At 39.7% G+C, this 13,071-nt stretch overlaps 1 protein-coding gene across 4 annotated transcripts in view; it reads left to right on the forward strand.

Annotated features, from left to right (window-relative positions):
- The window catches only part of LOC118236199 (capping protein inhibiting regulator of actin dynamics-like), a 57,605-nt gene that overhangs the window by 34,406 nt on the left and 10,128 nt on the right, over positions 1 to 13,071 (forward strand). For 3 of the 4 annotated variants that reach the window (XM_035434351.1, XM_035434353.1, XM_035434354.1), the window contains exons 1-4: positions 2,705 to 2,827; positions 9,172 to 9,251; positions 12,317 to 12,485; positions 12,847 to 12,979. In XM_035434351.1, coding sequence (XP_035290242.1) covers positions 2,781 to 2,827; positions 9,172 to 9,251; positions 12,317 to 12,485; positions 12,847 to 12,979 — 429 coding nt within the window. In that variant the 5' untranslated portion in view covers positions 2,705 to 2,780. Of the gene's footprint in view, positions 1 to 2,704; positions 2,828 to 9,171; positions 9,252 to 12,316; positions 12,486 to 12,846; positions 13,004 to 13,071 lie in introns of those variants that run through there. The other variant, XM_035434352.1, reaches the window with a different exon arrangement.

Raw genomic sequence — 13,071 nt, forward strand, 5'->3', positions numbered from 1 at the left:
AAATGGAATCGGAGTTGTTGAATAGTTTATTAATTTTTCAAGGCTGAAAAAGCTTAACCTCAATACCAGGTGATTTGGCAGCATAAAATGCCTTGAGGACAGGCGTCGGCAACAAATAATGCAGTTGATCCTCCTAATGTAATTACTCTGAAATTTCAGTCATTTTATTTACAACTGATTAACAATGTGCGGAGGCCTTGATTGTTTTGTCTTCTCTGTGTCCGAATGGAACTGTATGCTCTTGAATGTGAGCTATGCTCTTGTATTATCCTCTGAAAGCTGCTAAATAGTGAGTGGACATGAAATAATGACACTGATACACTAGCACATACTACAATGATGGCAATTGCCCCTCTGTTTTGCTGTGCCTTGTTTTCTTATTATGTACCCTTCCAGAACTGATATTAAGCTGAATTGTTAATAATTTCATTTGTCAAATTGATTTACTTATTGCCTTTGCAGCTTTTGGAAAAATATGCCAGTACAGTATCATTCTCTTTCTCCACATCTTTCTTGCTGGGTACATTGCATATTGGCCCTTCCAGTAATTCACTGGAAAATGAATTGGAGGTGTGGCGGCAGCAGTTGCCAAGCTGAAAAATATGAGTAATTTTGCTTCTAAAAATAGCCCCCTCACAACTGGGGACTACCTACTGGTCTGCCAAAGTAGAGTGAAGTGGCATTTAAATGAAAAATCACCATGGGCACAGTTTAAATACCATCACGTGCAGCACCTCATTTGATGATGTGAAAAGGCCTAAACATAAATGTTTTGAGGGCCTGGCTCACACCAGGGAGGATGAATGTGACAAATTACAGGTCAAGTTGGGCTGGGAAAAACAAATTCTGCACCACTACCCTCCCCCTTCAATTCAAGTACATAGGACTTAATTACACAATCCCTTCAGTTGATAGGTTCTTACCTGCACCTTGATGATTTGAGGTGGCTGTTCTGGTGGTGCAGGGTGGAGGGGAAGAAGCTTCACAAGGGTCCTCAGGTGGGCACCCTCCTTCATCAATGTTTCGTTGATAGGCCCATGGTAGGATACATGGTTAGAGGTCATATCAGACACCACAGCTTCAGATACCCTGGCAACTAGGTTTTGTTGATGGTTTCCAGGCCTGGGATTGCGAGGAAAGGACATGAGGAAGAGATGCAAGGAGTGAAAATAAGTGATTGCAATGAACCCAGTGTCTCATATGGGATTCAAACTCACAATGCTCAGGTTAAGGGACAGACTCATACTTTGTATACCCTAATACAAATCATCTGTTATAAATAGTACATTGTATAAAAGCAGAGTTTAGGAGACTTCAGATTTGTGAAACATTGTTTTCAGATAAAGGTTAAAAAGGAACTGGGTTTGTGCCCTGTTGAGGCTGTTCATTGGCCTCCTCATTTCATTCTTGCATTGGGAGTTGATTTTGCGCCAACTATGATCTAATCGCGGTGTGATGTGGGTGCAGCAGCAGCTCGGCTGACTGGGCCCACTCCGGTGGATTGAAAATAAAGGAAAATTCCCAAAGCATGTCGCAGATGTTCCTGACAGACCAGGGGAAAATACAAGTCAGACCAGCAGAAAATGCACTTCCCAGTAATTCAATAACTGAAGACCTTGACATGCCGACAGCAAATATCTTTAGACTAATGAAAAGGACAGCATAACAGTCTGCTGCCCTATAGCATCTATTGTTATTTGCTTAGGCCTTCCTTTTGCCTTAAAATTACCATGGCAGCTGCTGAAGCAGTTTAATAAAGGTTCTGGCTGTTTATCAAGACCAGTAGGCCTTATGTGTTCTCTGCTGTCCCAACATAAAGGTTTTGAGTGAGAATTTTGCAAACTCCTTTGATATCAGGGATTCCACATAGGAAGCAGCACAGTATACTTTATCTCAGATGGAGCATTCTGGCCTGGCCATTGTAATGGACCAGATCACGTTCTGCAGGGTTAGTCAGATTTCAAAGCCTAGGGTGGCAGCTAGGACAGCTGTCACAATTAGAGCTGAGTGCTTCCCATGCCAGAACATTCCGTCATACCCACCTGAAGCACAACTTTGCCCTGAGTTTCACCTGAGGTCAAATGGCTCTTTGTAGAACAGTAAGTAAATAAGCTCCATTCAAAACATCTTTGAGAAGTAATTTCTAATTACTTGCTTCAAATGCATGTTCTGACCAAGTCTATAGAATATATATTTACAATTCTATATAATATACTGGATATATTTTATACATTTATACTGTACATAATATACAGAATGTTTGGGACAAAGACATACTTTTTCTTGATTTGTCTCTGTACTCTACAATTTTAGATTTGTAATCATACAATTCACATGTGGTTAAAGAGCAGATTTTCAGCTGTTATCAAAGGGTATTTTATAAATTTTGGTTTTACCATGTAGAAATGACAGTATTTTTTTATACACAGCCGCCCATTACAGCTCCAGACTTTAGACAGTATCAGCAGCTCATGTGACATAGATGAGAGGAGGGGGGAGAAAGGGGTGTGGCCAGACCAGTATGGGGCAGGCTTACAACCCTCCCCCTGCTGCTCTAGGCCATGCACTGCCAGGGGTCTGGTCAAGCTTAACTATGTCATTAGCCGGCTACTTACCGAGCCAGCATGCTGCTTGGAGTTTTCAAGATGTGCTCACTGAACAGCAGGCTCTGAAGACAGACTCCCCCCCCCCCCCCCCCCCCCCCCCTCATCGGCAATGCCCAGTATTTCACTGAAAAGGATGAACTAGAGAAGAAACATTGTTTGGAGTGCCTTTTCCACATGTGTATCACAATGGCTGGATTTTGTAACTGTCTACGAGGTAAAACGTAAGTCTGAGCTGCTTTTAAAATAAGCCTTAGCCATTGGTCTCTAGCCATTTGTTTTCAATGCGTGTAGCTCCGTTTCATATTTACACATATTGTATTTCCAGACTTAAGTGCTTTTGTGGACACTGATGCTAATGGTGTTAGCAAGGGAATAAAGAAAAAATATTTTGTGAAGTCTACAATGTATATTAGTCTTTAATGATTAATCTTTAATATTTAATGACAGGTCTGTTTTGGAGCTGTTAGAGGATATCATATAGTGTATGAGGTCTGAACAAGTAGCGGGTTGTGTGTAAGTATGCAAGTGTGATGCCATGAAGACTGAAGCATAGTTTTACAGAGGCAAATGTTGGTGATTACTTATACTTATTTGACTGGATCACTGTTTTTAAAAGCATTTTCCAAGAAGTGGCTGTGGTATAAGTGGCCTAATATAAGAGCTGCCAAGTATGATTGTGTGACACGATTGTTTGACAGTAGTCATAACTGTCTGGGGAATGAGTTTTGACTTCACATTGTGTACCCAAAGCCTTCCCCTCCTTTTCTTTGGTCTTGGGTCATTGAAATTGATGCTACTGCATACTCCTTCTGTGTCTTTTTGATAGTCTAGTTTTAAGTGACAACATGCTTTCAGGCTGGCATTAGAGAGCAGATGCTCAGTGTAAAAAAGATACTGTGATAAAGGGTCTGGCAAATGGCTGCTTGTCATCTGTTTAGTTTCATGTTCTAGAAGCAGTTTTCAGGCATGGTCTACAATGTCCTGTTTCACTCTGATGTCTCATTGTTTTATCCTTTTGTCTTACGTTACCTAGCTTAATTAGATTCTTACAAATAAATTTTCCTCAGAATCCCACAAAAAATGCTGAACTTTGACGTCTTCACATTATATTGCATTCTTGAGTTGAAGTGTAGCATCTGCCAAAGAATTAATCCACTAAAATGAGCCAAAAATCCTTATTTACCGAAGAACTGTATACTCCTGAATTTGTCCCTCATTAAGTTACAGCCAGCATGTATGCAGAAGTGCATACAGTAGCCGCACATGTTAAATGGTATCAAGGATACGCTAGGCCAAGCGGGTAATAAAACTCACTGAAAGTGGGACTAGAAGTATTCATAACTCAGCTATGTAAGGTTGCTTGTCCTTGCATTAAAAAATTAAAAAAAATATTTTCACGTATGTCAGAGATCAGTCAAAAATGCAAAAGTGAGCCTCCTTAAGTGCAGTGGTGAGTATTCTTGCCTATTCTTTAACAGAATCCTGTTGAAAGTTAACTAGATGACCTGGTGGCTTATTAGATCTGGAAGGACATTGAAATACTTAGAGGATTTGATGCTGCAGGAAATATCTGGCTCATATAGGCTATGCAGTCATTCAGGCTGGTCTAGAATGGTAACTGTTGGTTTCCCAGAGTAGGAAGTATTAACACAGCGAACAGAAACTTTAACCTGCCACTTGTTCAGACCCTGTATTACATATGATATCCTGTAACAGCTCTAAGAACAGATCTGTCGTAAAATATTCACAAACACACACACACATACACACACTCCTATTCCAGTAGTACAGTAAAACACATGCTTAAATGAATCTTTTCCCCTTTCAAACTGCTGAATGCACAGAGTGATCTCAGAGAGATGGATAAGATAAATAAATGAGCCGAAAAATCAATAATGTGTAATGAACTTTTATCTGCATCTTAGCTAGAGCCTTGCATGTGTGCTTGCTTGTGATCCATGCATACCTTTACCTTCACAGGAACTAAGGGGCCTAGCCCAAACCATAAAAAACAGGCCCAACCCATTATTCCTCTTCCACCAAACATTTGTGTACGACTAAGACGGTTTGACAATAATTTAAAAAAAGAACTCCGTGATAGTATCATCAAAAAAGAATGCACTGTGACACTAAAGCAGAAGGGACATTTTTGTTTATACTTTTTTTTAAATTCAGTCAGCAAGATACCAGTATCAGGATGTTTTTGACATATGGCCAAGAATAGGTCATTGTATATATAAGTCGATGACAGAATTAACTCTTGTGTAATTATCCGGCAATGGCAGGGACTGGAAGATGAATGGCCTCCTACTTTTCTGTTTTGATGTTCAAAACGAATCACGATTTTCTCCCTGCTAACTGTGGGTCATCTGTCAGCTGAAAATATCAAAGGCTGTAGCTGTGATTAGCCCAATCAAAGCATTACTGGAACTCTTTACAAAACTTTCATCAATGCTTAAGATTAAATAATGTATTTTTACCATAAGAATTATCGATTTAACAAGCAGATATTAATTACTTTGCTGATAATAAAGGGGGAAATATGTTGTCCCCACATATGGCTGTTCATCTTTTTCTGGCAAACTTTTTCAGTCTCTATAGCATTCTCACATAACTAGGTTATTTCACAAAATAGCATTTTAATACCAGTTTACTAGTTGAAAATCTGAATTACACTGTCACCACAATGTGTAATTTCCGGAATTATTGCAATAATACTCAAACACAATTATAGATGTTGAAGCATTGCTGCAGGGGTTTGCCTCCATTCCGCCAGAAGAGCATTAGTGAGGTCAGGCATTGATTGAGCAATTAGGTCTGGCTCGCAGTTGGCTTTCCAATTGATCCGAAAGGATGAGGTTGAGGTTAGGGCTGTGTTCAGGCCAGTCAAGTTCTTCCTGAATGTTCTTGGCAAAACCATTTCTATATGGAGCTTGTTGTGTGCCTGGGGGCATTGTCATGCTGAAACAGGAAAGGGCCTTCCTCAAACTGTCGGGGAGCCATAGAATAGTCTAGAATGTGATTGTATGCTGTAGCATTATGATTTGCCTTCACTGGAACTAAGGGGCCTAACTAAAACCATGAAAAACAACCCGGGCTTTTGCTCAGATAGTGTATATTCTGCAAGGCTTTTGGTGATATTCTTTTTGTAGTTTCATTTGGTAAGACTGTCCTAAATGAATTTCTTTCAAATTTGTCGACTAATTTGTAGCTGCGTATTTAAGAATGGCGTTTTGGTTGGATTGCTCAGATTCACAAGAAATTTGCATTTGACCGATTAGAAATGTACAAGACAGCTAGCTACTTCCTGGTGCTTTTTTTGGTATCTCTGTAAGGGCTGCAAAATTTAGTTCCAGTTACTATTCACAGAACTCTTTCTGCTGGCACTGAAAACACATCCAGACCCATGACCATGGTTTCGCGCCATTATACGGTGCGGCACAGCAGTGGAAAAGGGGCATTTATGTGCCAAGTTTAGGCCCACCTTGTGCAAGTGCTGTACATACGAGCATGGTTTACACTGCACACATTACAGGGACAGGATCCGACCTTCTAGATTCTTTCCTCCTGTGTCACCAGGCAATTTACATTACAGACTACCGGAATGCTAAGAAGGTATGCCAATGCTTAAAAATCTGAGATTTTACACTGTAAACATAAAGTTTTGTGACTCCAAGGCCCACATGGGTCACAAGTTTTTTTGTTTTTATTTAATTACTTATGTATAGGTTTGTGTATTTCCTTTTGTTTTTTTGCTTGCTTTAGTGTTAACAGCACACATTTCCTGACCATGACAAAGGACACTTTTTTTCAGAAAGCAATCAGATGAAGATCAAAATGATGCTAACAATCCATATCGTCCTTGGATGGCAGCTGCCTGGCATCATGTGATAGAGCCAGCATGGGATTTCTCCTGATTCATAGAAGACTTGATGAGAGTCAGCTACAAAATCTCTACACAAGGCTTAAAGTGCAAACATCAGACACTGTTAGTAGTTGAATTCCCAAATTCCCATACAGAATCTTCTGTGTAGATGAGTACTCCTTACAGAAGTATGTCTGTGTTCCAGTCCCAGGATAAAAGCACCAATTTCACAGAATGGAAAATGAATCAAATGCAACACAGTCTTGCTAAGATAATTCTCGGTAAAATAGTGCTGCTTGTCTTCGTTCTACTCTGACATCTGCTGGTAGTGTAGACTGATCTAAAGAAACAAAACCATTTCCCTTGTTCTCTTCTGTTTTATGAATTTGATTCCTGATTGGAAATTAAGTGAAATTGCCTTTAGCCAGTCTGCTGTTCTGAGTCCAACTGTTTGGCATGTATATCCCAAAGGAAGCTTCGAGTTTAGAGTTTGTTACAGGCACCAAGCATGCCTCTCCGCACTATCTGAACTTATTTTTCCTTATGCCCTCAAAATGTGAGAAACCAAGAACTGTGCAATATCAAGTTTGCTGTTGCAGCTTTGATGAGCCGATAATGTCTACCCAAGAGAGATTTAAAATTTCAAGTTAGGATGGTGAAATGCGGTCAGAGGCTTCAAATGGTGCAGGTAAATCCTTTAGGTAAATGGTCACATTCCACGCAATTTTACATGCAGCTGTGGACTGTATGAAAGGGGGTGTGGTTAACCTCAAATCCAGTATAAAAGTATAAACAACTTTTATGTAAAAAGATTTATCAGATCATCAGTTTGGAGGCATTCACAGTTTAAAATATTCAAATTGATACATTTAAAATGTATAACTCCTGTTATTGTATCATAAAATATAAATCTAATTTTTTGGATTGCATTACCTTAAGTTTGAACAAAGTTGTGGCAGAACCTATGATATTGCTGCACTGCACTGGTGCCCTATTGGGAAAAGGGGAACTGCTAATAAAGATACAAATTTAGCATTTTTTTAGTACATTTTTTGATTGATGAATTCATAACTGAAGTGTTATCCCTCGTGTTGTAATTGCTCAAATGGTAGTCTGCGTCATTCTTACATTTGAAAAACGTTGTAACGCTTAATTGGCCTCCACTGTTATCAAAGGCTAGATTCAACACGTAAAGAAATAATCAAAATAAAAGCATGTCCTGCTGTCCTGGTGTCAGTAGTAATGATCCTGAGCATCATACAGTAGTGGGTATTTGCAAGGAGGATAGCCATTGCAGCGGGCAAAGGGCTATCTCACAGAAGCCCCAACTTTTATTCTGTGATTGTAGTCTCATTGAAGAGTGACCCAGCGCAGATACTCCAAAGGCGTTTCCTGTCTCCGCTGCTCCGCACACCCTCAGAGAAGCCAGGCCTCCAGCTGCAACCAATTAATGTCAGTCTCAGCAGGGGCGCAGTCGATGGTTACGGGCCTGCAGAGCTGCGCAGCAGGTCACGGGTTTCTTTAAAGAGGACGGGTGGGGAGGAGGAGTGGGAGGGGTCCCCTCTGGCTGTAAAACTCCATTTTCAATCGCTTCTCTCTCGAGGAGTAGTAGCTTGGCTGCCTTGAGAACTGAGATGACAGTCCACCGCAGTGTTTCAGAGATGTGACAGGTCAACGCTGCCGTCCCCCCTCCACCCTCCACCCTTCCCCTTTCACCTCACTAATGTGACTGCAGGTATTACTCAGCCAATGAGAAGGAATGAAGAAAATGGACTCTATTTCTCTCTCATGGTAAACTTATGATATGCATTGTTCATGATATGGTTTTCAAAAATATGAACATAAATATTGTGTATGTATGGGGTATGATGCTCACATGATGGTCACAGGGTCCAGCACATTCCAAACAGCTTAAGAGCTTCATTGTGAGAACTTTTGTGGATTGAAGTGGGGTGATAAACCATATCAATGATTACCATATGTTTTTTAACCCATTTAAGCTCGCGGGCAACTAAAGTTGCCGAAGTCTCTACCACTCTTTTTCCATCTGAATATTTTTTGGATGACTATAGATGCTTATGTAAGAAATCTCTGGGAAAAATCTAGGCATTCATGGGTTAAGCGTAATAGCAACCACAAACACCATGCAGCATATGGGTTTTCTTTCATCTTTTCATCAAGTTCCCACTCATAGGCTTCAGGAAATTTGTCTGCAGCAAGCAACAATGGTTTTATTCTTATGGGCTCTTCCTTAAATGTTTTCTGTGGAAAAATTTCAGAAGTACTTGAAAATGTTAATTTGGCCATAGAAAGTATGTGTGGTTAATGCCCTTGCAAGGCTGATTAATGATCATTTGGTAAATCCAACTGAACATCTTCTCTGGTTTTTACTCTCTCAAAGAAACAGCACTGATGCATTTTTAAGTGCAGCCGCTGCCTCAGGAGTTTCTTTATTTAAATTTCAATATTCTGTTTTAGTTACAAGATGGAATTTTTTTTCCTGCTATTTTACACTTGGAAGTGTGCTGATTTCACAACACTCTCATGCAAAATTGATCAGAAAAGCTAAACGAAAACAGCAGTTTTCGTTAGGCCAAACATCTCAGTTCTGTCTGACGGCCACAGCATTTAAAGGATTCTGCGTTTCACTGAGGTGCTGTTCCACTCTTAAGTTGAAAATGCCTACTTTGTTTCTGACAGGGACCGCAGTATAATGGCTTCAGGGCTATCAGATGTGGCAGCAAACCAGGAGCCAACAGGCACTCCAGATGAATGCCCAGGTGAAGGTTTTTATGGATTTTGATCAGTTCAACATATCACCATGTCTCATTTTTCCTTTTAAATGGAAAATTGTGCAATATGTCCCTTGGTGTTATTCTACCCTGCGGTATGTTTTGTTTCAGATAAATTGTTTGCTTAGAGAAAAACTGATGTTTTTTTGTTTTTTTTAAACTAATGTATGCCGATGTATTTAGAATTTTTTGTGCTGCTGTTTTTCTAAGTACTGGTCTTCTGTGCATGAAATAGTGGAGCTTGTACTAACATGGTTAAAGCTATCTATACATGTGGTGGGTTAATATGAAGATGAGCTGTTTTCTTTTACAATTTGTTCTGTCTTCCCTTTCACATACGCATGCACATACACACACACACACACACACACCATGGGTTTGTGTTGTGCAAGTGAGAAATCAATTGACAGTTGGTCCAAGCTCAGTCTGGTCACAGGTGTCACGACTGGATTAGCCATTTTCTTCAAGAGCAGGTCACGCTGTCATGTGGAGATAATCTATTTTGTAGGACTTAAGATAGAAAAGGGTACTGCAAAGTCCATTCAAGTAATTATTTGAACACTGCAGAGACACACTTCACCACAGGCCAGGGTAATCCTCTGTTGCCTGCCTCATGTTAAACCATGTAGCCAACTGTTAAAGGGGGAACAGTGAAAAGGTTTATTGTGACTACTTGAGCCTGATCTGACAGAAAAATAGCATTAAGACTGCAAGGTGTCACCAGGCATCGGCCACAGACAGGCACCAGTGTCCATCTTAGGTCATCAAAGGTTTAGGGGTATTGTTGCTGTACCACAGGCACACATCAACACTGATCTTACCTTGGATGTACACTGCCTTGCATACTGTGTACTCAAAAACAGCATCCCGGAGTAGGGCATCTCCTACTGTTAATTGATTAATAGTTTTTTCATCAGAACCTAGTCCTATTCAGAAAGGTTCACTTAAGTTAACCAGGTCTTCCTGGCTAGATATCTATTGAACATTAAGAGTCTTAGTCTGTCCTCCACTGTATCTAATCTCACCTGATAGTTCTGCTGCTGACAGGAGAAACTGTTTTTTGACCCAATTCAATCTTTCCAATACTGGGAGGCCAGCAACTGTAGCCACACAACCTTTCTCTGTCTCACACACATCACAGTAAATCTTTTGTTTCAACATCAGTGAGGAAAAACCATAACATTGATAGATAAACCACACAAAACATGACTTAACTCATTAAGACATCCATCCAGCTAGGTTGTTTCTTACTACTGCTGAAATAAAGTGATAAAAAATGTTACCAAATGTTACTGTTGGTAAAAATAGTCTCACAGTTTTGCTGACACGGACAGTAGGTGAGCTATGTATTCCATTAATGCTATACAAAGCAATTACAATTCACTCCCTGGAATCATCTCAGCAATGTTTAAAACATTACTGGACTTCCTACAGAGTTGTTTTGTAACTGTAATCCAACCAGACTTGAGAGTTAACTTTGCCTTTACACAATAACATATGGTATTCGTTTGACAAATTTATTGTATGGTTAATATAGTATAGGAACATATATAGGAACAAGAAAAAACTAAAGTGGTGAACAGAGCAGCAAAAATAACAGCATTAAAGGTGAAACCCAGAGTTAAAAAATGAATACCTAATAATAACATTGTTGTGCATTGCAATTATTTTTAAGTACAACATAACTGCATCATTCTACACTAAACGGGCAGCCAAATAATGATCAATGAGAGCAGCACTATCTTAAATAATAACGTTTACATTGTGGCAAGAATAAGGGCAACAGTAACTTTAATGAGTAACTAAAAGTGCTCTGTAAAGCTCTTCTTGATCAGATTTTGGCAGGCAGTGCTGTCTCCTGTTATAGTGAACTGATTTCTCAGTGCAGTGAAATATATTGTGGTTTTAGGGGAAAGGATTTACACTGGGGAGAAGTTAATATGGTCATAAAACTGAAGTGATGAGTTTTCCATCACCCCTAAATCAAATAACAAGGATTGGGAGTGTTTTCATTGAACTCCCATAATAACCCCTGGCTTATTATTTCATGTGCAACAATCCCACTTTTAAGGACTGTATGAGCAGGGACAGCGTAATGAATCCTTATGGGTACATAATGCATATTTTAATTAGGAAATATTTTGATCGATCACTGGAATGAATTCTGAATTAGGGGTTGAGTAGGGAAATCCTATTACGGGCACAGCAAAATTACTATGGCCTATTGCCAGGCCTGCTCCTGCTCATCAAATCAGGCCAGGTTTTGAGGTGAGGCTGTTTCAGCTGGTAAATGAGCCCAGAATTTAAATGCTAAAAAGACTTAGTGCAGTGAAAGGAAGGCCTTAATGTTGACCAAGGATCTTTCCTCTCTGAAATGGTTCACTGAAATGAATCGGAGGACAATAATGAACTATTACAGAAGAGTCTGCCAGTGAAGTGGTACTGATATAAGAGTCTTGGGAATGCTGAACTACCAGGTGGTGCTCATGCTGGAATATTGTCAGATGATGATTGATTTTTGAGTTATGTGGATTCAGGTCACCCATCAGGCACTTGGTATATATGGATTTATGATGCATTACAGTGCTAAGAGTCTAAATGTCACTCATGGTGGTACTTGTGTTCACGGTTTAAAAAGGCAAATGAATGAAGGTGAAACACTGACAGAGAGCAGAAATGTTCCTTTATTTCTGTCAAGTGTGAATCTAGACATGGAGTCTTTCAGAATACATTGCTTCTGTGGTGACCATAATTGCAACCAAAATTGGACCATTATTATGCCCACTTAAACCATGCACAATGATTTTTATTCTTAATTGTGTTTCTGTATTTTAATCCAGAGTGATTATTATTATTGAATCACGTGTGTTGTTAAAAACCAATGAAAGAGGAAGTATAGAAGGTGAGCTTTGTTATGCAGTCCAGGCTAAACCCCATATTTGTAGGGAGGAACATCATTGAGATAACAGTTTATATTTGTAGATGTGTAATGCATGAGGCAAAGTGTACCATGTGCGATTGTGTCGAAAAAATGTATTTGTTGCAATCTTTAGGAAAGAAAAGGTCAAAATTCCAGGCATTTAAGAAGTTATTTGCCAAGAACAAACAAAATGAGGCTCCCTCACCCACCGGGGTTACTGTTCTGAAGTCCAGTCAGTCCACAGATGATGTCATCACCCCTGAGCCCTTGCTGGTCCAGTCCAACACTGACCATGACTCAGCGTAAGACTGAATTTTAATCCTACCTGCTGCAAGCTACCACAAACAAGCCTACTCAGAGGCATCAGTCTCACTCTGAATGTTCAACACTTATAGCTATTTTTAAACGATGTGAAATGTTCAGTACATATTGAACTTGTTTCTCCCAATTTTCATTCATTAGCTGTAATGCTTGATACATGCATTTCCATGACCTGTTCTCAGACAATAGGTTTGGGTCTGGAAAGCTACTCTTAAGTTTGGTTTGCTTTCTATTTTTTATGTAAGGTTCACAAATTGTCAATGTCAACTTGCAGTAAGACTCATTTATTTTGTCTGAAGTCATAAATTTGAATATTTTACTGGATTCATATCCTTCTCCAAGGTCTAAGGTTAACATGGGAACCAAGGCCTTGTCACGTGACAGTGTCTTCGTTTCTGAGTCGCCTTCATCTGAACCCAACGATGGCTTGATCTCCTCACAGGAGAACATTCATGGGGAAGTCAAGTCTCTGCAGGTACTTTATCTTCCACAAATCCAGGTGATGATCATCAAATGCGAATCCAACAAGAAAAGGCCTCTTTTACATGGTTTACATGGCAGCTTGGA

Source organism: Anguilla anguilla, chromosome 9 (genome assembly GCF_013347855.1).
Source record: "Anguilla anguilla isolate fAngAng1 chromosome 9, fAngAng1.pri, whole genome shotgun sequence".
NCBI classification, from domain to species: Eukaryota; Metazoa; Chordata; class Actinopteri; order Anguilliformes; family Anguillidae; genus Anguilla; species Anguilla anguilla.